This window comes from Clarias gariepinus, chromosome 4 (genome assembly GCF_024256425.1).
Source record: "Clarias gariepinus isolate MV-2021 ecotype Netherlands chromosome 4, CGAR_prim_01v2, whole genome shotgun sequence".
Taxonomy (NCBI): Eukaryota; Metazoa; Chordata; class Actinopteri; order Siluriformes; family Clariidae; genus Clarias; species Clarias gariepinus.
Genome location: NC_071103.1, coordinates 31,426,557 through 31,452,401, shown reverse-complemented (window position 1 = coordinate 31,452,401; position 25,845 = coordinate 31,426,557). Strand labels below are relative to the sequence as shown.

Here is a 25,845-nt window from a genome sequence, read left to right as displayed (position 1 = left end):
GTGGATGTTAGGGTGATCTGACAACTCATATGTGACCGCACATACAAATTGCTAGCTAATGTTGTTTCTAGACCAATTTAAATTTATATTTATTCTCAAATAGACCAATAGCGTTTTTATTTTTACTTGTGCAATATTGTGAATATAATTACTAAGGATAATGTTCTACAGTTCTGCAGTTCTACATTGAAGACAAGAGAAAATTGATTAACCCAGACTGATAGTGGGTGGAACTCCTTTTAAATAAAGTTATTCTATAGTAGATCCTCTGGTGTTGCTTATCTAATCACAAGCAGTTACTGTATGTAAATTATTTAGCTAAAGGCAGCTTATTATACCACAGACCTACTATAAGACAAAATAAAATAATAATTTGGGAAGAAACAGCCATGATGAAATCAGCGTATACAGAGAAATATGAGCTAGACTATTAACACAATATTTGCAAAATAAGCCCCAAAAACTGGGCACTTGGACACATCGTTCTTTTTCAATTTAGAGAATAAGAAAGAAAAAAAAGCTACATTTTGTTCCTTGCTTAGAATATAGAGTTTTAATATGTATATCCTGGTTTCCTGTAGGAATTCTAGCTTTGTGCTTAGAGGATTATTGGTTTGTCTATTCTGAGTCCGATCCTAAATTTAAACAGGATGCCATAGTTCAAAGGGTAAAATATCTTTACAAAGTTTTTAATCCATTATCTGTAATTTCTGAGGATGATTATGAACTTGGCTTTACAAATCGTCTGTGCCAGTAATGTGTTTCTATCCATTCACATTTTTTCGATTTACTTTTTTTTTTGGTTAACAGTTTTAGACAGCATGAGTATAAAAGCTAACTATAGATAAATGGTGTATGACCTTCTTCAACCTGCTGGAAAAACGCTGAATCATTTGGGTTGAGAGACATTAAAGCAGTTACGTAGAAAAATCAAGCTTTCTTTATGTACAGTATAAAAAGAATGGTGGCAGAACTTTTTGACAACAACTTTCAGACATTTAGTGAAGTGAGTTAACATAGTACATCAAAATAACTTTATTCTTTTAAAACCAGATAAATAATAAATCTGTGTATAATTTCAGGTTAGATTTGAAAGACTTACAAATGAAGTAAAGGAGGTAATTTTCCAGGATATTTTCCATTATGAATCTTATTGTATATAGTACTTAGTGTAAAGTAATACCCTGTGCGTAGTTTTTTTTTTTTTTTTATGAGACTCTAATGAAAGCATGTTAAAGGTGACTACACTGTACTTCACTAGCGTGTTAATGAGTGAGGTTGTGAGGTTGTAAATAAGGTAAAAAAAAACTGAAACCAGCTTCTGTGTTTATGTAGTTGTACAAGGGGCTTTCCAAGGGGACTGTACTGAAAAAACACAACAGCTGATTACTGACATCTGCAGTAATGTGTTACACAACAGCCTTCTCATAAAATGACCAATCTTGGGAAGGTGGCTAATATTTACTGGGAAGTCCTTGTGCAACCCTTCGTCCCATTAGGCGTCTATCTATCAGTTAACAGGCTGCCCATAGATGCCCCTTCCAGCTCTGTATGAGAAGCTCGACTACGATTTTAGGAAGTGAGCTTAACAATGTCATGTTAACAAAGACAGCTTACTTAGCAAATTAGGAACAGACATCGTCACACATGTTCTCATGTGCATCCTTTATCTGTGTACCCAAATGGTTCAGCTTTTTCTGATGACCAATCTTGGTTAATTAAAGGAAAGCAGACTCCTTCTGTACCACAGTGGGTGTGAAACATACCATCTACTTACTGCTACAGCTCTGGCATAATTCAGTTGCCCTGTGCATAATCAATTTTGGCTAAATTCAGTACATTGCATAATTGATTCCTTTAAGGGGAAACAAAAAGCTTAAAGCTACAACTTTATAAATATAATGGATGTGATTATAAGGCATCAGATACCAAGTCACTTTCACAGTCCAATTTCAGTAACAGTTATTTAAACAACCTTCAGAATTATGAATCAAGTTGAAATATTCGATTGCTTGTTCTAATAATTTCTATTACTTAATTAACCACTACTTACAGTATGTAATGATGTAATGTTCACTTCTTGGCTAGTGTTTTCTTGTACAAAATCTCTTGCTTAGTGAGCCAAATGGGCAACTAAACCTCACTAATTTTCCCGGACGGACAATGGGTGGAAATTCTTTCAAATATAATCATCAACTGCAGTCCAGATTTAGACCCATCAGCTCTACTTTTCTTTTCTTTTCTTTTTTTAAACAGAAGGCATTCTGTAGTAGATCCTCTGATGTTGCTAATCAAATACAGTTATTGTATGTAACTGTATGTATTGAAGGCAACTCATTAGACCATGAACCTATTGTAAGACAAAATAATTTTCATTTGAGAAGAAAAAGCCTTGATGAAATCAGCATATACAGAGAAATATGAGCTAGACTATTAACACAAAATTTGCGAAATAAGCTCCAAAAACTCATGGTCTTATCATTTCTTCTTCAGGGTCTATCGTAAAAGCAATTTAGAAAATAAGGAAGCAAAATTTTGTTCCTTGTTTATAATATGGTGTTTTAATATGGACTAGAATATAATGTTTTAATATAGTATATCCTGGAATCCTGTAGCAAATGTAGCTTTGTGTTTAGATGAGTATTGGTTTGTCCATTCCAAATCTGATCCTGAATTTAAACAGGATGCCATATTTGAAAGGGGAAAATATCTTTACAAAGTTTTTAATCCATTATCTTTCATTTCTGAGAATGATTATGAACCTGCTTTTACAAATAGTCTTAGGCAGTAATGTGTTTCTATCATTCACATTTTTTCCATTTACTTTTTTTTTTTTGTTAACAGCCTTAGACACTATAAGTATAAAAGCTAACTAATGATAATTGGTGTATGACCTTCTTCAACCTGCAGAAAAAAGCTGAATCATTTGGGCAGAGAGACATTAGAGCAGTTACGTGAAGAACAGGATGGTAGCAGAACTTTTTCACAACAACTTTCAGAGAGTTAGTCAAACTTGGCCATTCTTCATGATTTAACATAGCACATAAAAAATAACTGAAGAAGCAATGATAATTCTTGTAATGTTGTTAACGTAATGGAGCTTTAAAATACAACATGGGCATTTGAGATTAAGGTTTTTGTTTCTCTGATGTGTCTAATCAACAAAATGTTTCAGGCTGCAAATACTTCACTCACAAGATGTTTTTTGTTTTTTTGAACCATTCTGTGAGACTGTTATATGTGAACATCACAGCAGTTCTAAAAATACTTGGACCAGCCCTAGTGGTACAATGCCACGGTTGTATGTCAAATGAAATTTCTTACATTGGGCTTCTGACAACTTGATAAGATCAGATTTAATAAAATTGTTTCAGTTTCTTTGTTGATGTGGTTGGGACGAAGGTGGTTTTTGTACTGATTCAAATATCAAAAACACAACAGATGATTACTAACATCTGCAATTTGTTTCACAACAGCCTTCCCACGGAATGACCTTGGATGATCTTGGAAAAGGTGGCTAATATTTACTGGGAAGTTCTTGTTCAACCCTCCCTCCCAAAATGGTGTCTAAGAGTTTCACTTTGTGTCTGTACGAATCATCTAACTGTAGTGGTGGAGACGAGTTATAAGTCTGTCTAACAGTTTCTGGTATGGCTGCCCATAGACGCCCTCTCCAGCTCTGTATGAGAAGCTCAACTTCGATTTTAGGAAGTAAGCTTCTTGTTAACAAAGACAGCTGACAATGGGACTTAGCAAATTAGGTACAGACATCGTCACAAATGTTCTTATGTGCCTTTTTTGAATGCTTACCTAAATTGGTTCAGCTTTTTTTGATGAACAATCTTGGTTAATTAAAGAAAAGCAGACTCTTTCTGTCGCCCAGGAGCTTCTGGCTCTCCCTTTTGGTTATGCTGTCATAGTTAGTCCTGCTGGAGTCCCTGCTTGCACTCTGCACTAAATATACATTCACCTTATACATTGTGTGACTGTGACCATACTGTTATCTCTCCTACTTATCATAAGGCATCAGATACCAACTCACTCTCACAGTCAAATTTTAGTAACATTTATTTGAACAACCTTTGGAATTATGAATCAAGTAAAACAAATCTAGTGGTTATTCTAATAATTTCTATTACTTAATTAACCACTACTTATATAGGTTGTAATGTTCACTTTCTGGCTAGCTTAAATATCATTTGCTTCCTGTACTAGTGTTTTCTTGCACAAAGTGTCTCGCTTAGTGAATTAAATGAGTGGACCAAACTGGACATGCTAAATTACCAACAAGCAATATCTGAACAAGCTCACACTAACAAGCCATCTAGCTACTTCTCCAAAGTTAATATACTGTAGGTGATAAGCAGAGCTGCACAATGAAATGCAGAGGAATCCAAATCACAATATGAACTCAAATTTATATTTAAATTTATTTTTAAGTAATACGTGCAGAGTCAGTAATAAATGGGGAGTTTTACCTGAACTATACTGAACATGACCTGTGAACTCAGAGACTCATGCTTAAGGTTACAAATTAAAAGTTTCGTTCATCTGTGCATTGTTTTTGTGTGGTTTTAGGCACCAGCTAATTTGGTGCTTTTTTAATTTCAACATAGGTAAACCATTTGAAGCGCTTTATGCAGGCACCATGCTGAACAAGAAAACATTAAAAAGACAAGAAAATCACAGATGTTGTTACATATTACTTAGTGAAGGTCATGGTGACCATGTTGTGAAAGAGGGATTTCAGAAACTAATAAACACATGAGGCCATGCAACTATTTCTGCTTTAGTCTACATACAGTACAGTACAGTACATAAGCTTCAATACTTAATGCTACATTTAATTGTTAAGGAATGTAACATAAATGGCAATATATATCAAAATAATTACAATGTAAATTTTGAATCAAATTGTGCAGTCCTAGTGAGAATAGTTTGTCATGCAGCTGGGTTTTTGATCCAGCCCAGATAGCAAAATTAATATGGCCCAGTTCTGGCCCATCTCTCCCATGTTGATCTGGCCTACATACTACATGGGATAATAGCCCATGAGAGGTCCACTCCCAGTTGCCAAATGCCAAAGGCATACCTGATTAATTATTGCATATTCTTAGATCTAAAGTTTTCAATGAGAGAAGAAGTGTAAATTACTAGAGCAGAGAGAAAAACATCACCCTAGCATAATGATCATGCTTAGATAACTTGAAATTCTAGTCTGTACATGGAGTAAATAAATAAATTGGTAGTATTTATTATATTACTGTTGCTAAAACAGCTGTCTTTCCTCCTGACTCTTCATACCTAACGCTGACCTCCTGCCCTGCAGACCTGCCACGCCCATTCAGACCTTTAATTCTGCTAGGAGATTCCTTCGGTTGAGAATTACTTGCTGTTGCGAGGATGACCCCATATGGACAGTCTTTAAATTGCTGTGAGATTGCTATGGATGGTAAAACATTGATACCCTAAAGACTGCTGTGTGAAGATTTACTGAATACAAATATGTTATGTCAAAAGTGGGTAACACTAAAAGGCCCTAAAGCCTGAAGCTAGTGTATTTAATACAGTAGTGGAAGATTAATGTTGCATAATCACATTATTTGGTGTCATCCAGAATAGGAAAGGCTCCCTTTTGAGTTTGTTTCCTCTAAATGTTTGTTCCTGGTATTGTCTTTAGGGCGTTTTTCCTTGCCACAGTTGTACTGACTCATTAGGAACAGACACAGAAATCTATGTCTGGATATATGTAAAGCTGCTTTGGGATAATGTCTACTGATAATTAAAAAAAAAACAATTTAAATAGAACTTAATTGAATTGAATAAAAAATAACCTCCTTTTTTCATTTATATTCTATACCTTTAATCCTGTTCATGGTCACAGGGGGCCTGGTGCCTATTCCAGGAGCCTTTGGGCACAACACAGTGTGCTAATCCATTGCAGGACACATACAGTACACATACAATTTTGGAACGCCAATTAGCCTAATCTACATCTCTCTGTACTGTGATAGGAAACCGGAGTACAAGAGAAAACCCACCAAGCCGGGGAAGAACGTGCAAACTCCATGCACACAGATCTGAAGTGGGAATCTGTCCCTTAATGCTATAGGTGCCAGGCCTCAGTGCCACTACACCATCATGCCACCTTGAAGAACCACCTTTTTGAACAGTATTTAAAAATTAAAACTATTTGAATGAGCACAGTTATCAGTTTTTGGTTTTACATCAAAGGTACAGCCATACCAACAATCTTACAGAAGCCAGTCAAGAGCTTGGGCTGGGTTTTTGACAGCTCTCTGAAAGACTTATCATCTATCCAGTCAACTTGTGCTGAGTTAGATGGCTGGCTGAAATCTGTGGTCTGGTTTACCTGGAAAGTTCAAAGCCTAGGTCTACCACCATGGCATCCTTCCCAGAATCCTGTGGCCCCTCCTTATCTATGCTGTCCCAATTTCTACTGTTAAGATCCTAGAGAGAAAAGTCAGCAACCACCTGCGGAGATGGCTTGGGTTACCAAAGAGCCTGAGCAGCATCGCACTTTATGGGCATAACAACATACTGCAGCTGCCCTTCAAATCCTTGGAAAAGGAATTCAAGGTAACGAAGGCTGGAGAAGTGTTGCAGTACAGGGACTCTAGTGATCCAAAGTTGCCTACAGCTGGGATCCAAGTGAGGACAGGTAGGAAGTGGAGGGCAGAGGAGGCAGTCCAGGAGGCTGAGGCAAGGCTACGGCATAGGAGCCTGGTGGGAGTGGTCTCAAAAGGCAGAGCTGGCTTAGGAGGCTTTTTAACTTCCCAAATAAACACCCAAGGGGAGGGTAGGTGGCGCCTTGTTCAAGAAGAGGTAAGAGCAGCAGTGGAGGAGATGAGATCCTGCAAGGCTGTGGAATTGAGGCTACAGAAAAAAAAAGATCTGACTAAAGTCCCTAGATGGATTGCTAGTGTTACTTTTAGCTGCTATTTTGTTTTATTTGCTTGCCAAATTACAAAACGCAAGTTGGTGTTAATTAATAAATAGTGGAATTATATGTTGCCTGCTCCTCTGAATGTAAACCAATCCATTTTATTCAGCCGTTCTGATAGAGCTGCCATCAGAGCTTGCTGATTGATGATTTTTCATGCCCAGTTTAGTCACACATCTGGTGTTCTAAGCAAGAGACACTGTAAGCAAGAAAATACTAGTAAATGAGCAGATCATTTTTAATCTAGCTAAAAACAGAACATTACAGAGTTACATAAGTTGCCGTTGAATAATGAATAGAAATTGTTAAATGGATTCATAATTTCAAAGGTTGTTCAGACAATTGTGTTTTCCAAAAAACTGTTATGCACAGGGCACCTGAATCACACTAGAGCTGTAGCAGTAAGTACATGGTATGTTTCACACCGACTGGGGTAATGAAGGACTCCGTTTTCCTTTCCTTACCAAGATTGATAATTTCAAGGGAAGATTGATGTGTAGCACATTGCAGGAGTCAGTAGTCAGCTGTTGTGTTTTTTTACATTTAAATGAGCAGTGTTGGGAGACGTTACTTTCTAAAGTAACTAATGACATTACAAAATTACTGTCATTAAAAAAGTAATCAGTTACATTACAGCGTTACTTTCTGATAAAAGTAAATAGTTACTAGAGTACTTTTCCATTGCAGAAAATGAAAACTCCTTTGTGATTCCTCATGCATGTTGTTTTAGCCAAGACCTTTATAATTATTCTCCTATCATCACTCAGCAAAGTTTGGCCCATAATCTGTTAACTACTTATACCCCTATCTCACATACACGGTTTCGCGCGGTGGCCGAATATAAGGTTTATCATAATTCACTGCGAGTTTTGGTGCTGTGATTAGGTTTTCATCTTTCCACACGTTGGTCCTTGCATAGTCAAACCGCATAGGTGAGATATGGGTATAACAGCAGGAATAACAGAGGGGGACGGGTTATCGGGGGCGGGGCTCGTAGGACGAGTTTCACACACACACACACACACACAAAAACACAATAACGGATTGGGAATGACTGCTGTCTGGCTCACGGATTGCATAAATAGTCGGAATAATGAATTACATTTTTGAAAAAGTAACTAAATAACTGAGTACTTAAATGGCGGACATAACGCGTTAGATTACATGTTACATCAAAAAAGTAATCCTAAGTACTCTTACGCATTACTTTATAACGTGTTACACGCAACACTGTAAATGAGTACAGTTCCATTGGAAACTGCCCCATCCAAATCAACATAAACAGAAGCATCCCACCGGTACAACTTTTCAACAGTTTCATTCATCTTGATATTGTTAAGTTGTCAACAGCTCAATATAAGCAATTTTCTTTCAATAGCTGAGAATATATCCACACTACAGCGTTAGTGTCATCAAAACACAACAGTGTTGTCTTACATCTGAGTCTGTCTATTACACTCTCACAGGCAGTTTATTTAAAACAATGTCACTGTATTTGACTAATTATGTCTTTATTTTTTATTTATTTACATGCCAACCTCACTCATTAACATGCTAGCAAAGTACAGCGTAGTCACTTTTAACATGCTTTCACTAGTGCCTCATTATAAGGAACTACAGTAGACACAGGGTATTACTTTACACTAGATTCAGAATGGAAAACGTCCTGTAAAATGGTCTCTTTTGTAATATGTTCCCCAAAATTATACCCAGACGTATTATTTCATTGGTTTAGAAAGACTCAATTGAATAATTAAATTTAATTCCATTCAATTCAATTTTATTTATATAGCGCTTTTAACAATAGTAATTTTTTTCATTGTCAAATTTTTTTTTAAAAAGAAATAAAAAAAAAAGAACATTTATGGAAGTGTGTATGTGTCTAGATAATAATGAGATGAATGAATGAATGATGAATGAAATGTCTCTGATGAGCAAGCCAAGGATGAAAGCGACGGTGGCAGGGAAAAACTTCCTGAGATGGCAATAGGAAGAAACCTTCAAGTTCAAGTTCAAGTAGGCTTTATTGTCATTACAACCATATACAGTTAGTACACAGTGAAACGAAACAACGTTCCTCCAGGACCAAGGTGCTAAATGCAACATAAATTTACAACATAAATTAACATAGACGCTAAACTAGCTAACTAGAGGCCTAGTTAGCTGCCTAGCAGAGACAGGACAGAGAGACCTAACATAAATTACAACATAAATTAACAAAAACTAACTAGCTAAGTATAACATTTTTACAGACAACAAAGTGCACATGCAAATGTGCAAACAAGAGCAACAACAAAGTGACAGGAACCAGACTCAACCCATCCTCATTTGGGTGATAACGGATAGAAATTATATAACATCATGTGTGTTACAGTATGTAGCTGAAAGTTAACATAACAGAAGTTACAGTATTTAAATTAACATGAAGTCCAGTTCAGCATAGGGACGAGTCAGCAGGTGCAGAGAACAGATGAGGTCTGGATCACTGGGAGCACAGGAGCAGCATGTGTAGCTCCGAACAATAATGAAGCAGTATCCATCTGGAACTGGTCCTTCTCTGGATGCCTCAGGATCCTCGCAGGGTTGACCTTTGTCTACTGAAGCTGGCACAATCTCCAGATGCCATTCAGGATAGATTAAAGAGATGCGTTTTGAGTCTACTATCAAACTGGGAAACTGTCTGAGCCCCGAACATTGTCTGGAAGGCTATTTCAAAGCTTTGGAGCTAAATATGAAAACGCCCTACCCCCTTTTGTAGATTTTGATATTCTGGGAAGTACCAGAAGTCCAGAGTTTTGTGATTTTAAGGAACGTGGTGGATTGTAGCGTATCAGAAGACTGGTTAGATATGTGGGAGCTAAACCATTTAAAGCCTTGTATGTAAGTAATACTATATTGTAATTAATTCTAAACTGAACAGGTAGCCAGTGCAGGGATGATAATATTGGGGTTATATGATCATATTTTCTGGATCTAGTGAGAACCCTGGCAGCTGCATTTTGAACTAACTGTAGCTTGTTTATTGAAGGAGCAGGACAACAACCTAGTAATGCATTACAGTAGTCCAGTCTGGAGGTCATGAATGCATGAACTAGCTTTTCTGTATCAGATACGGATAAGATGTTCCTAAGATTGGAAATATTTCTATATAATAAGTTAGCCTTTTTAATATCAACTGGTATTTTACCTCAGCGTCAAGAGAGCAAAAAAAGCTGAGTTGTTTCCATGAACTGATCTTTCACGTTTGTGTTAGTTAAATCTTACAGTATTGTAGTTGTTTTTTTTTTTTTTATGTCTAATTAAATCATTAGCTTTATTAAAATCAGTGTTTCCCAAAGTGTGGGTCATGGGTTGTGAAGGTTTACAATAAATACTTGTTTTTATAATTTTTATCTTTTCCCATATTTTCTCCCCTCTTTAGTCGTATCCAATTCCTCCCTGTCACTAGGGGGCTCCCACATTAAGCTACTACTACCACTCAGTCGGGAGGGCAGAAGACTATCACGTGTTTCCTCCGAACCACGTGACGCCAGCCGACTGTATCTTTTCGAACTGCTCGCTCACGCACCGTTTGGGGCGGAGTAACGCACTCGGAGGACAGTGTTTATGTGATAACCTGATCATTCATTACATTCATGTCGTCAGCTGACTTTATTTTATTGCCACATAATGTTGCTGAACCTAGACCTGACCAACTAAAGCGACTCCAATCATAACACTGCCCCCAGAGGCTAAAAAAAGAAGCTTTTTTAAAAATGTTAAGTTTCTTTAACAAGTGTGTGTGTGTTTTTAGAGCCACTTAGCTGTTTAGTGCCTATCTTGTGAGTTTTCAGTGCATTGTTCATCTGGAAATGCTCTAACTTTCACTGTTAAATGTAGCTGAAATTTCTACATTTGATTTTATTTTTCATGAACTTTATATGATTTCTTCCCCAACCACATATCTTCCATAGATTTGATGGTTCAGCACTATCCTTCCTGGTTTTAATAATGTGTTGCAAGGTTCTTAACTCCATTACAGTAAATTTAATGTTTTCTTCGCTTGAGGCAGGCCAATAATTTGATGTTCTGACTGATGACTTGGCCAGGCAGTGTACCTTAGTCTAATGTGTTGATTAGAGTTGTGATTAATGATTTGGGTGGGTCATGGAGGATTTCACTTACTGTCTATATGGCTTTATCCCATATACAAGGTGCCAATCCATCGCAGGGCACACCCACATTCACTCACTACTGGTAATTTGGGAAGGGCAGTTAGCCTATTCTGCATGTCTTTGGACTATGGGGAGAAACCAGAGTATGTGGAGGAAACATGCGAGCATGGGGAGAACATGCAAACTCTAAGCACACATACTTGAACCCGGATCCTGGAGGTGCAAGTGCTAACCATTGAGCAATCATGCCACCACAGAGGATTCCAGATTTCAAATAAGGGTGCAGCATTCTTAAATTTTGGCATAGCTGTGCTCTAAAGAATGCACCAGGCGAACCGAGAGACATTATCTGTAAACCAGTAAGTAAAAAAGGTAATTTACAGAGAAAAAAAACCAAAGCTTTTATTTTCCGTAAATCCTTTTTTGTGGAAGAAAAGTTAATGACATTGATTATGTCCAGAATCCACTATACACATTCCTGTGAATGAGCTGTTGCTGTGGAAATGCCCCTGCAGTATAAACCTGTGTTTTATATTACAGATATAGAAAATTCAGATTTGAGAATGTCAACACTGTGGTACAAAAGTCAATATAACACACAAACAATTCAGAACAAGTAATGGTATATAACAAAATATATACATTTTTTTCATGAACTTTAATTTACATTATTATTAATCACGTGGCAAACACATATATTAAAGTCAATGTAAATGAAGCAAGAAATTATGCAAAGTACTTAATTATAGAATAGGTGAAATCATAACCTAATAATATAGACTAATGCTAGTTTAGACAATATATTTACATCAGCTGTACACATCAGTTACATATCATACTCAATTTTAACTTAACAAACATCACTGAGGCCCCCTTGAGGAGCAAGTACAAATTGCAAAATTAAAAATGTTGTACAATTACATGTTGTGAACAACGCATAGTGGTGTTCAATAAAGCTCGGTGAAGTGTTCTCCTGAACATTCATGAGGAAAAATAAGTCATCACATTCAGTATTAAAGCACAGCATACTGTATCCAAAGAGGTCTCTTAAACACTAAGCACAGAGGCACTTGCCTTGAGCCATAAGATTAGAGGCAAAGATAAAAAAAAAACATATTAAATAAGTTATGAAGCAGCAGTATGCTGTGTTATGACTAGAGTTTAGTGCATTATCAAATATTCATTCTGTTGATATGTTTGTTCTTTGAAAAATATTTGATAAAACCTTGCTGGCCACTTTATTAGGCACACTTTGTAGTACTGGGTTGGAGCCCTATTTGCCTTCAGAACCGCCTTAATTCTTCGTGGCATAGATTCATTAAAGTCCTTGTTTGAGTTCAGCAAACACACTGTCATGTTCAAGAAATCAATTCAAATTGAGCGTTGTTACGCTAAAATCTTAAAGGGATGGACTTGAAAACAACCCCTTACACTGTTACACCACCATCACCCTGAACTATTGATACAAGGCAGCATGGATCCAAAATTTATCAGACAAGGCAAAATGTTTCCAATTCTCTATTGTTAAACTTTGGTGAGCCCATGCGAATTGTAGCCCTCTGCTTCAAGGTTAAATGTTTTGCACATTCAGAGATGGTCTTCAGCATACCTCCGTTGTAACAAGATGTTATTTGAGAAATGTAGTTGGCTTTCTTTCAGCTCAAAGTAGTCTGGTCATTCTTTTCTAAATACTGGCACGAACAAGACATTTTTTCCCAGTAGACTGCCACTCACTCGATCTTTTATCTTTTTCAGACAATCTTCTGTAAACCCTAGAAATGGTTGTTTGTGAAACTTCCAGTAGATCAGCCGTTTCTGAAATACACAGACCAGCCATTCTGACACAAGCAGCCATGCTAAGTTGAAAGTCACTTAAATCACTGTTTTTACCCATTTAGCCGTTTTAAATTAAACTTCATCAGAAAGGTGCTGCTAAGAGATTGGCTGATTAGATATTCGCAATAACGAGCAAATGAACATGTGTACCTAATGAAGTGGCTAGCGAGTACAAATACAATTTTGGTGAATCCGATAATGGACAACTGTACACATTTACATTTGCTTTTGAAACATTGTATACATTTACTTCAACCTTATATTGTCAAATTTATTGAAATGAACTGAATTGCATTCAGCAGACGCAGTAAGGATCTTTGAGAATATCTTTGTGAACGTGACCGCCATCTGTAACAAAAAACAAACTTAAGTCACATACTGTATGCACCAACAGATACCAACCATCACATTTTAGAAGAAATGCTAAAAAGTTGTGTTGCATGTTAACACTACACCACTACAAGTAAAACATTCATCACCACTTGGTAAGAAATAGAATTATTCACGTTTGCTTTTTTAACGTGTGCCATTTAGGATATCATTGTTGTTATTAAAATATTGACTTGAAAACATTGTTTCATTTCCTAAATAGTATAAAGTTTACTGCCCATATCATTCTGTTCATTAAAGAGACACCAAGACAATGGTGAGGCCAGCGATGCTCTACAGATTAGAGACAGTGACACTGAAGAAAAGACAGGAGGCAGATTTGGAGGTAGCAAAGATGAAGATGCTGAGGTTCTCTTTGGGTGTGACAAGAATGGTTAGGATTAAGAATGAGTCCATCAGAAGGACAACCCATGTTAGATGTTTTAGAGATCAAGTCAGAGAGGCCAGATTGAGGTGGTTTGGACATGTTGAGAGGAGAGACTGTGAGCATTCAGTATAGGTAGAAGGATGCTGAGGTTGGAACTGCCAGGCAGAAGGTCTAGAGGAAGACCAAAGAGGAGATTTATGGATGCAGTGAGAGAGGACATGAAGTTATTTGGGGTGAGAGAAGAGGATGCAGAGGATAGGGTTAGATGGTGGCAGATGATTCACTGTGGAGACCCCTAAATGGGGGCAGCCAAAAGACGAAGAAGATTCGTCTTACACTTTAGGATCTTTATCTAAGCCTATCTGAATGCATACAGGCCAGAACATATTACCTAATAGAGACCTATTGTAAAGAAAATTCATTAGAGAGAGAAAAACATCACCTTATTATAATGATCACGCTCAGATCACTCGAAATCCTAGTCTGTATATTGAGTAAATAAATAAATTGTATTTGGAATGGTATTGAAGGAAAGCCTACTGATGTATTTGCACTTTGTCATGTGATGCACCATAGTCCTTAAGAAAAAAAAATCATTCTAACATATGAGTGATATAAAGGAATGCAGATTAAATAAAAAAAGAAAGAAAAGAAACACACAAAGTAGTTGTGCACAAAGGAAGGAAGAATATAAGAATTTGCATATATAAGTTGCCAATGACTCTAAAAGATTAGCAATAGAGAAGGAAATAATACAGTACATACACACATAGAGACATGAGTAATTATATACAGACCAATGGATATTTGAAGGATTTATTAAAGGACAATCTGATATAAGGTATTAAAAAATATATCACTTCTAGCACCTCTCCCAGCGGTGTTCAATTAAGAGATCAGGCGACTACGAAAGACCATCATTTATAATACAGGAAAAAATCGTTGATTAAGAATAAAGCATCAGTAAGAATAACTCATTAATTTGCAGTGACAGCTCTATCTAGTAGAACACGTGAACCTAAATAATCATCATTAATTTCTTTATAGTGTCAGGGTCACAGTGGACATTAAGTGTTAGACAGGAATGCATGCTGGACATCACACCATTATGGGAGGAATAGGAGGAAACTCTGTACTCTACAGATCAACAGGGGGTGGTGTTAGTGTTATAGCAGAACAGTGTACAACTTCTTTAAGATCACTGGAGCACCAGCATGCTAGGTGACCACTCCTAAAGCTGGTAATGAGAATATTATGTGCATGCAAATTTGCCATGAAGAATACTAATTACTACTTACTTTTCCTGAAAAGATTTAGTTTTATTTGTTTTTTTTCTTTATGGGAAAAAATCTGACACAAGACCATCACCACCCATATGTGGTTCTGTATGCTGAATCATTTTGGTTTCCTGTCACTGGAACAAGGAAGGTCAAACTTTTTCAGCATGACAATGTGTATTGGATGCTCCATGGTTTGTGAAGGTCGGAGTGGTTGGACCTCAACTGCACTGAACACATTTGGGATGTACTAAAACATAGACCAGGCATTTTTTCTAGTCATCATTGCCTAACTTCCCAAGCGCACATAGCCACTTTCCAAAATCTAGTGGAAAATATAATTAGGAACAAAGTATGCAATCTTAAATAATGACAGGATCTGTAGCAATAAACCCAAGAAGCTGGCGACAGATCAGGGAGTGAAAGAGGAACTAAAGTCATTGTTAATATGTCAAAACAGATGTTTTCTCCCTGATTGCAAAAGAACATGACTTTATGATGCCTAAATTGGAGGAGTGGTACCACTAAGTTATAAGAATGACATAAAAACTGTGCAATATTTGAGAAAATGCTAACCTTGCATAATTCTAAGAAAGTAGTACCACCACATTGCACTATTGTAACATAAACAGCTGTCTGGCTGCTCTTCTAGTTTATTAATTACATTTCAGTTTGTTTAAAATGCAGTAACCCACATCATTACCACTAGCTACACTGGCTGTTTATGATTGTTATAGTTTTTTTTTCACTTCCTTAGTATACTTTGGGAATTATGGGAAAATGTCACACCTCAAGAATATAAGGTTTATTTATATAATAAACCAACCAAGCAAAACATTACCTTTTTTTAGTGATTTATTGTCTTCATGGTTCCACCCTTGAACCTTGCATTAGAGAGACAAAGACATTAGCAAAACATATGTCTGTGCACCCAGCTTCCCAGTCTATATCCCAGTACATATATAAAGCTAAATCATCCTTATTTACAATCCAAAGTGTAAATATACTATATAAACAGTGCAAAAGTATATAAACCCTATTATATTACACTGTATGGTGTAAATACTGTAAATATTTTTATGTTTAGTGTAAATAAAGTTGTTTTGCATGTTGTAAGCACTTAATAAATCAAAAAGTTTGTAACCCATAACCCAAAACTGAAAATTGTATACAGTATACTGTATAAAAGTATAAATTGAGCATAAACTCTATTGTATAAAAAGTATTAAGGTACAGTGTAAATGTGCATTTTTGCATTATAAATCATAATAATCGGCAACACGGGGGCTTAGTGGGTAGCACTGTTGCTTTGCACCTCCAGGGTCGAGGGTTCGATTCCCACCTTGGGGTAAAAAGTTAATGCTGGCTCTGAGATACATGAAAGATATGTACGCATGTACATAATTTTACTCAGTAGAACTAAAACAGTATTCACAACTTAAAAGTGTGTACGTACTAAAATATAAAAAAAAGGGTGTACTAAAATATAAAACTGAGATTTTAAAAATGTCCAGTATGCTTGGTTGTAGTTTATTACCTTCAGTGCTTGTTTAGGCCTGGACATAATTTCATAATCTTGAGTTTCATCATTTTCACCTTCATTTTGCTTTGTCTCAAAGAAGAAAGGGTCAATTAATATTTGATAGTTAGACAAATAAAGACAAAAATGTCGGCCATTGATACAGATGTAATTATGATTTGTTTTGACTGTGAAGGGAAATTATTGCAACACTTACTTGTGGATTTGGTTTCTTCATGCTTACATACATGTTTTCATGCCTCTGATGGACTGAAAATGTTACACATTCTAGAGAATAAGGAAGTCAAAAAATTTCATACAGTGTAATCTTCTCGATATCATGTCATTTCAACAAGCAATCATGATTTAGTTTTTGTGCAATAAGCAAATTAATTAAACTGGAAATATTCATTGAGCAACTTACTCAGTTTATGTTGCATGAACACAATCACAGCCATAAGGGTTAATAAAAGCAGCAACCCCAAAATTATCAGCCATACAAATGACATTCTGTTCTCAAGCAGAAAAATGTGTTACCACTGAAACCATGAAATCTTTAACATAAATAATAAAACATCTAAATCATGACAGACATCATAATCAAAACAGACTGATTTTAGTATACACTGCACAGTATAGTCACATTCTACAAATATCCAAAGATTCAAAAGAAGAGAACCATGGATTGTGAGTAACTTGGTCTGCAGGACAAGCAAAATCTTTTACATTTTAACTTAATAAACGAGTGAGGTCTTGATCTACAAGCAGTACGCATCCACTTTATCTGCCAAGCGTCACACGATCACAACTGAACCAATGGTTCCTCTCTCTCCCACACTGTGGGATTGTGGGTAATTGTCTCACATGTCCAGTCTCAGTGCGCATGCGTCACTCATGTAGTCAACATCCGTGTTTTACTGTTTACTATAACATTGTGACTACGTGTGTGTGAGCGTAAAGCATTTTTTAAAATTTTGTGCCCAAGTGTAGTAACTGTTCTTTAGTAATATGGTCTGCAACAACAATTCCCGTGAACGAAAAGGTTAAAAAGACTGTAGCAGTGCGGTTTGTGTGCGTGAGCGTACATGTTTGTAAAAGTCATCCTACACATTAGCCCCCCTCCTCCTCTCCTCTCTCGTCTTAGTTCAGCCATGATTCTTATCAAAGGTAAAGTGCAGGTTAATTTGTTTTATTTTTACTTTATGTTTTGTATTAATAATTTTTTTATATAAATTTTTGGGTTGTATAACAAATCGTTTTATTTTCTATTATTTCTTATAGAGAATATCACTTTGATATACGAGTGCTTTGATATACAATAACGAATTATGCTCACAATCCAAAGTTTAACTGTATAGTTTAACACCTTTGGAGACTCAGAGAAGCATGATTTTACCTCCCAGGGTTCTTCTGGACAGTGATGTGGACAGGCATCTGTTCATCTCCAGCAGAGCACCAGTACCATCCTGTACTGGCCATCGTTAGCTCACTCATGGTCACCCTAAAACCTCTGTCCATACTGCTGAGCTGAACCACGGTGCCGTTTATGCTTCCATTAGTGTTCACACATGCACCATCAATCTTACACCATTTTTGTGGTTTCATGGTTGAATGATGGCAGGAAATGACAATATGGCCGCCTTCATATCCAGTTACCATCTGATGATCTACATAAAGTTCAGGAGTAGCTGAATGGGAGGCAGAAAGGATAGTTGTTAATTTTTTTTTTTTTTTTCATTTTTCATTTCTTCAAGTTTAAATTCAGTCATGGTCAATGAATTTTTTTTTTTATAAAAGACATGGAGTTGTTCATCATTGCCATGTTAATAAGTAGGTTCAGTAGTTTACACTAGAATCCCGCCCATCTGCTGCACTACACACACTGGTTGACAAAAGTAAATTTCCAGAATTAGGAACAAAATAAAGTGAAGTGTAAAGATGTCACAAACAGTTACATTTTTGTTTTGTCAGACCACAGGACATGTCTCCAGAAATGAAGATTTTTGTCCTCATGTGCAGTTGCAAACTGTAGTCTGGCTTTTTTATGGTGGTTTTGAAGTAATGGCCTCCCAGAGCAACCTTTTAGCTTATGATGGTACAGGATTCATTTTACTGAGGATAATGACCCTGTCTTACCAGTTTCAGTCATCATCTTCACAAGGTCTTCTGCTGTTGTCCTGGGATCAATTTGTACATTTTGCACCAAAAAACCTTCCTCCAGAGCATATAATGGTTAGACATCCTCATGTTTGTTATACTTGTGTATTATTGTATGAAGAGATGAATGTGGGACCTTGCACCTAAGAATAAGCCACACGTGTGGGTGCCCACAATTCTTTCCCTGATGTCTTGTTTGATTTATCTTTATTTTCCCATGTTGTCAAAAAAGTGGCTCGTGTTTGAGGTGTGCCTTTATATGCATCCAAAGGTGTACCACCAATTAACTCACATGGAATCAATTAACCTATCAGAAGCTTCTTCAGCTCAGAATGAAATCATCTGGAGTTTTCTTTTTGTTTAAAGACACAAATTTTGACTTTGAAGAAAGTGATAAAAAATATGCTTGATTCTGACATTTAACAAATGCAAAAAATATGTTAATATTTATTGATCTAAAACATAAAATGTTTACTCTGATTTAATGTTTGACAGTAAAAAAAAAAAAGCGAGCACAAAGCGAGACATGGTTTCCCCCAGGTGGTTGGGAAGAGCTTAATTGTCCTGCATAGAGCATTGACCCCAACCCTACTGAACAACTTTGGGATTACTTAAAATATAAACCTCACCCCAGGCCTCCTCATTCAACATCACTGTCTTATGTCACTAATGCTCTTCAGAACTAATGCTCTCAACAACAATTTTTTGCACTGAAAAATCTAGTCTAGGTCTTCCCAAAACAGTGGAGGATGTTCTATCAGTTTATGGTACAGTAGATGTTATGGTGGTTTTCTTTGGCATGCTTTGGTTTCCTACCATAGTCCAAAAAAATCAGATTAGGCTAATTAGGCAAATTGACCATGTGAATGGGTGTGTATGAATGTGTGCCATGCTATGGATTGGCACCCTTTTCAGGGTGTGGCAGCGCCGTGCCTGGTGTAGTGGGATAGGCTTCCCGTGTCCCTATACAGGATAGGTATTATAGAGAGGGAATGAATGAACAATTTCTCCCTAACCCGTTTCTATGAGTAAACACCTCAAATGTGAAAATAGCCTAAGTACTTATTTCATGAACACTAATGTAGGGTATACGGTAATCTCACCTTTACTGACGTTTAGTTTAAATTCTTTCTTTTTATCAAAGCCATGAATTTCAATAGAACACCAGTAAAGACCAGAATCACTAGTTGTTACGTTCTTGATAGTCACAGTAAATATATGCTGGGTTTGGTCATCCGAGATGGACACCTTTTCAGGATTTATTTCCATAACATTTTTGCAAAGACCCCAGATTTTTCCAAAACACAGGTACTTTGGTGCGTTGACATATTGTGCTTTATAGAAACATGGAATGATGATGGACTTTTCTTGTTGTACAGACACTTTATTCACTGTAATGACACTCCCAGTATCTGCAGGGGGGGAAAAAGGAAAATTATAGTTTGAAATATAAACGTGAATGCAGAACACACACACACACACACACACACACACACACACACACACACATACACACACACACACAACCAGTAAAACAGTTGGATAAACCTTTTAATTTCATGCTCTATCCTGATTAATCTTTATCCTGATTATTATCCACATTGTATAAAGGCATCCAAAAAAAATCATAATAAATGAATAAAAAAATTATTACTTGTAAATTATTTTTATTGCTCTATTTCAGAACAACTGTATAATATATATATATGTATACTCAACAAAAATATAAATGCAACACCTTTGTTTCTGCTCCGATTTTTCGTGAGATGGACTTAAAGATCTAAAATTCATTCCAGATACACAATATTACCATTTCTCTCAAACATTGTTCACAAATCAGTCTAAATGTGTGAATGTGTGTCTGGTATGTGTGTGTGATATTCTAATTTTCTGAGATACTGAATTTTGGGTTTTCATTAGCTGTGCCAAGATGTAGTGCGCCAAGTTGTAGTGTGGACTGGGTATTACGCTGCGGCGACCCCTTGCCGGGAGCAGCCGAAAGAACAACATTAGCTGTAAGCAATAATCATCAAAATTGAAAGAAACAAACTCTTGAAATATATGAATGTAATGAATCTGAATAATATATGAGTTTCACATTTTAAAATGAAGTACTGAAATAAATCAAATTTTCTAATAGATATTCTAATATATAATATATATTCTAATAAATAAATATAAATATATATTTCCTGTTGTTCATACTAAATATACTAAAAGAGTTTAGAAGTCAAAATATATTAAAATTTATTCCAGTTGAGTAATTATGTATTTGGACCACGATGCACTTTTTAAACTTTGGTCTCTGTACAACACCACAATGGATTTAAAGTAAAGTGATCAATATGTAATTCAAGTGTGGATGTTTTTTAAAGAAGTTTAACAAACAAGATTACATGAACTGTTTAGAAATTACAGCCTTTTTTATAAAGTCTATCCATTTTCACAGGCTCAAATGTAACTGGACAAACAAACATGATTATAAATTTAAAACTTGGATGCTGGAACCCAGAGACATCACCAAATGCTAAGTTCCTCCCTTCAGATCCTTGCCAGGGCTTTACTGCAGATATCTTGAACTGCTGCTTTTTTGTTGGTCTTTATGCCCTGGAATTTGTCTTCACTTAGTAAAAATCATACCATTGGTTTCAACTCAGGTGATTGATTTGTCCTTTTATCACCATTACACTTTTTCAACCATAGAAAGATCATCAGTAAATTAGGAAATGTTAGTGTTAAACCCCTTGAATTGAATATGAATGTCCTGAATTGAATATGAATGCCTAAACTTTAATCCCATCTTGATGAGCTCATTTAAAATCCATTGTGGTAGTGTAGATTGACACAATTACTGTACAAATATTGTGGTTGTCCAAACACCAAATGTAAATTTAAAGTAGGAATAATAACTAATCTCGACATTTTTCTCGACAATCTCATGATTTCTCCACAGTATAATAAAATGTCTCCCTAATATTAGAAACTAAAAAAAATTTAGTCTCTTTCCCACTAAGTCATAAAGTGGCTTGCATAAGTATTCTCATATTTCTTCATTTTGTAGTGTTAAAGTGCATCCTGTAATATGGCACAAATATGATTCCAAGAGAAGATAAAGAACCTAAAATTAATATACAATATAGACAATATAGTAGTATGTGTACAGTATAAACAATATACAGTAGTTTTTCAATGTAGATTTTACTCAATCAAGCTTCTGTGCATTATTGGTACAGAATGCTTAAAAGTGGGAAGAGAAAATTAAAATCAACTTATTTCGAGCAGTCTAATTTGGAGTCTGTTTCATTCATTTGCCTCTTTTCAGCATGCAGTACCATCAAGAGAAGTGCCTTAGTCTCTGTAATTGGCTGCTTTCACAGTCCAGCCACACTGGGCCTGTATTTTTATTCTTTTCATAATAACCCGAAGGCTGCTCTGCACCATGTATCCCTGAGCCTTTAGAATTTGAACTTGACCCATTATTCCTCAAAATGCAAGAAAGACATGCATGAATACGTTTCACAGTCCTGGCACATAGGCGGTGGACTGAACTCACCCTGCCCTGGCTATCCTTAAACCAAGGCGGAAAATCTACAACTAAAAAATCTACAGTGTTTATTGTACTAACTCCTCTAAATGTAAATGTACACTTGCTACTCATACATATATGTATGTATGTATATATATATATATATATATACCCTTACCTAAAGCATTATTAGGAACACCATACTAATACACTGTTTGACCCCTTTTTTTCGCCTTTAGATCTGCCTTAATTCTACGTGGCATTGATTCAACAAGATGCTAAAAGCATTCTTTAGAAATGGTGGCCCATATGAATAGGATAGCGTCTTGCTGTTGATGGAGATTTGTGGAATGCACATCCAGCTCCCGTTTCACCACATCTCAAAGATCTATTGGGTTGAGATCTGGTGACTGTGGGGGCCATTTTAGTACAGTGAACTCATTGTCATGTTCAAGTAACCAATTTGAAATGATTCGAGCTTTGTGACATGGTGCATTATCCTGCTGGAAGTAGCCATCAGAGGATGGGTACATGGTGGTCATAAAGGGATGGACATGGTCAGAAACAATGCTCAGGTAGCCCATGGCATTTAAACGATGCCCAATTGGAACTAAGAGGCCTAAAGTGTGCCAAGAAAACATCCCCCACACCATTACACCTCCACCACCAGCCTGCACAGTGGTAACAAGGCATGATGGATCCATGTTTTCATTCTGTTTACCCCAAATTCTGACTCTACCATTTGAATGTCTCAACAAAAATCAAGACTCATCAGACCAGAAAACATTTTTCCAGTCTTCAACTGTCCAATTTTGGTGAGCTTGTGCAAATTCCCTCTTTTTCCTATTTGTAGTGGAGATGAGTGGTACCCGGTGGGGTCTTCTGCTGTTGTAGCCCATCCGCCTCAAGGTTGTGCGTGTTGTGGCTTCACAAATGCTTTGCTGCATACCTCAGTTGTACCACTCGTTTATTTCAGTCAAAGTTGCTCTTCTATCAGCTGGAATCAGTCGGCCCATTCTCCTCTGACCTCTAGCATCAACAAGGCATTTTCGCCCACAGGACTGCCGCATACTGGATGTTTTTCCCTTTTCACACCATTCTTTGTAAACCCTAGAAATGGTTGTGCGTGGAAATCCAGGTAACTGAGCAGATTGCAAAATACTCAGATCGGCCCGTATGGCATCAACAACCATGCCACGCTCAAAATTGCTTAAATCATCTTTCTTTCCCATTCTGACATTCAGTTTGGAGTTCAGGAGATTGTCTTGACCAGGACTTGACCGGGAGCAACTGCCATGTGATTGGTTGATTAGATAATTGCATTAATGAGAAATTAAACAGGTGTTCCTAATGATTCTTTAGGTGAGTGTATATATAACATACAACATTTAATTGGGACAGATGAACTTTTTGATTTTAGCTCTAGCATAGTTGTTGAGGGTAGTCTTTCAGAACCTTTAATTATATATCATATATAATTATAACATGGAATCGTCACACACAACAGCCTTTAGAGCTTACATACTGTAGAATGGTCCAGGAGGAAAAAAACATTCAGAAAAACGAAGTTTTGAAGCTGAAATGCCTTGTTCAAGAGGTCAAACTGGTTCAAGCTGACTGAATGGCTACAATAGCTTAGATAACCACTTTTTACAACCCTGGAGAGTGAAAAAGCAAGAATGCACACACAAAAAAACTAAGAGGGACTAAAACGGTAGAATTCTACATCATGTGCCAGTTCTGTCAGTCAAGAAGGGCACAAACTGAACCGAACTGGACAGTCTTTTACTTATCCTCAGGGTTGTAGGTGTTTTATTAAAGTAGCTATTTAATGTCATAAAATGTAAATAAGTTCAGATTCATATCTATACTATATACTGTACAGGCATGGTCTTGGGTTTATACAAGGTTGTGTTTAGTTCCAGGACTTACACAAAACCCTAAAATGCTTAAAAATCCTTTGTACCCAGGTTTTTTTTTAAATCACTGTGGGTGAAAGCCTTGGCCAAAGGAATAAATGTGTTTTAAAAGCTGGCCTTCCTGTTTCTGTCCTTGCAGTTTAGGCATTTTAGTTCTGTAGGTGAAAACGTCTAAAGGCCTGTAAAAGTCTGTAAAAAAAAAGGGCCAATTTTTAATCTTTATTTAGTGAGTATGGAAGGGAAAAACTTTTTATACATTATAAATATGTCCAAACTGCTTTGATAATTTATGTACAGTATATATTTCTATTCATGTATTACACGCTGGTTGTTACAGCACATTTTTCTTGTGATGATTTCACTACACTGTTTCTATCGGCTGCAAAATGACCCCTGGTAACAGCTCACCCATTTTTTCATGACTTTCATTCAATTAAAGTGTCTGAAATAACACCAGAACAACAATGCCTGGACATAAATAAAATGTAGGTATTACAACACCAAAATACTTCAGCAGGCTATGTGAAATATTTCAATGTTGGCTAAACCCATTTCCCCCTTTCAGCACAAGTAAAAAGAAAAAAAAAAAACTCTTAGATTTTAGACATTTAAACTTAAAATAAATTAAATCTGCTGTAGGCATCCCAGCTTTATTTAGACCTCATCACTGACCTAATCTTTCATTTAACATAAAACTCTAACTATGTTGGTTTCCACGATTATTAACTCAAGTCGAAACTCACACGAAAGTGTGATTTCACCACAAAAAAATACACAAAGAATAATTAGTTTCATCTTACCTGAAAGCGTTACTGTAAAGAATATCATTAGGATAAACAACTCCAACATCATCATCATGTGAGTGTGAGAAATTATGAAGTGAACAGTTGAGTTTCCTCTCTGTCTGTTTGTACTCTATTCCCTGCCCACTCATTACATGTGCACATGATGGATGACAAATGACTTCATCACATGCCCCTGTTAACCACCATATATATTATGTCATATAATTTTATTTACTCATTTGATTTAAATTTTTTATTTTTATTTTTTTTAAGTGATTGGTCACAGCAATTTTATACATGCATCATGTTTGAACTGCTGGCTGCCCCAGGAACTTCCAGCAAAATCTTTCTTGTGTATGTGTTATAAATGAATCCAGCATTAGCATGATTATATTGCCTCACCAGATAGTTAGCTAAGTTGAATGTTAACTTTTGAGCAGCAGAGCATTACTACATCACAGCCCAGTACAACAACAACAGCAGCACAGACTCGAGCTAGTAAACATTTGAAGTTTGATCCATTTCCATTAGCTAGCTAGATGTTTCAGCTCTGTTTATAATGTTTAAAACTATTCAGCTGAACGCTTTCACATCATAAAATGGTAAATATTCGATATTAACACTTGAATTTAAGTAAATAAAAAATATTTGGACTGCTTCTACATGTAGCAGATAATGCTAAAACAGTTAGCACGTGAAGCGCTGCTCTTCTTTAAACAATATTAAACTAATTTCACAGATTTAGCTTTCACCTGCTGTTATAATAACCTTTGGCAAAACTGTCAACCAATCCAGTATCTCCGAGCATCCATTACACACCAAACACATTGATTTATATTCATCAAGGAAAGGGAGACATAGGCCTACATCTGGGATATTAGGGATTTTTCTTTTTCTTTTCTAGAGAAAGCATGGTGGCCATGTCCAGAAATGTTAGGCATAAAATACATT

The 25,845-nt window shown here is 36.3% G+C and overlaps 1 protein-coding gene across 2 annotated transcripts; it reads right to left on the bottom strand.

Moving 5' to 3' along the window:
- Nucleotides 1-11,551: 11,551 nt before the first annotated feature.
- si:ch1073-59l16.1 (polymeric immunoglobulin receptor) lies at nucleotides 11,552-25,000 on the bottom strand. Of its 2 annotated transcripts, none has more exons than XM_053495513.1 (8): nucleotides 24,910-25,000; nucleotides 19,768-20,076; nucleotides 17,904-18,195; nucleotides 16,932-17,017; nucleotides 16,725-16,795; nucleotides 16,526-16,600; nucleotides 15,830-15,872; nucleotides 11,552-13,302 (listed from the first exon to the last, which is right to left on the bottom strand). In XM_053495513.1, exons 1-8 carry the CDS (start codon nucleotides 24,965-24,967, stop codon nucleotides 13,250-13,252), a joined length of 987 nt encoding a protein of 328 aa, XP_053351488.1. In that variant the 5' UTR covers nucleotides 24,968-25,000; the 3' UTR covers nucleotides 11,552-13,249. The 2 variants fall into 2 exon arrangements, with proteins under 2 accessions (XP_053351488.1, XP_053351489.1); XM_053495514.1 differs by having other exon boundaries at nucleotides 16,725-16,777.
- Nucleotides 25,001-25,845: the final 845 nt, after the last annotated feature.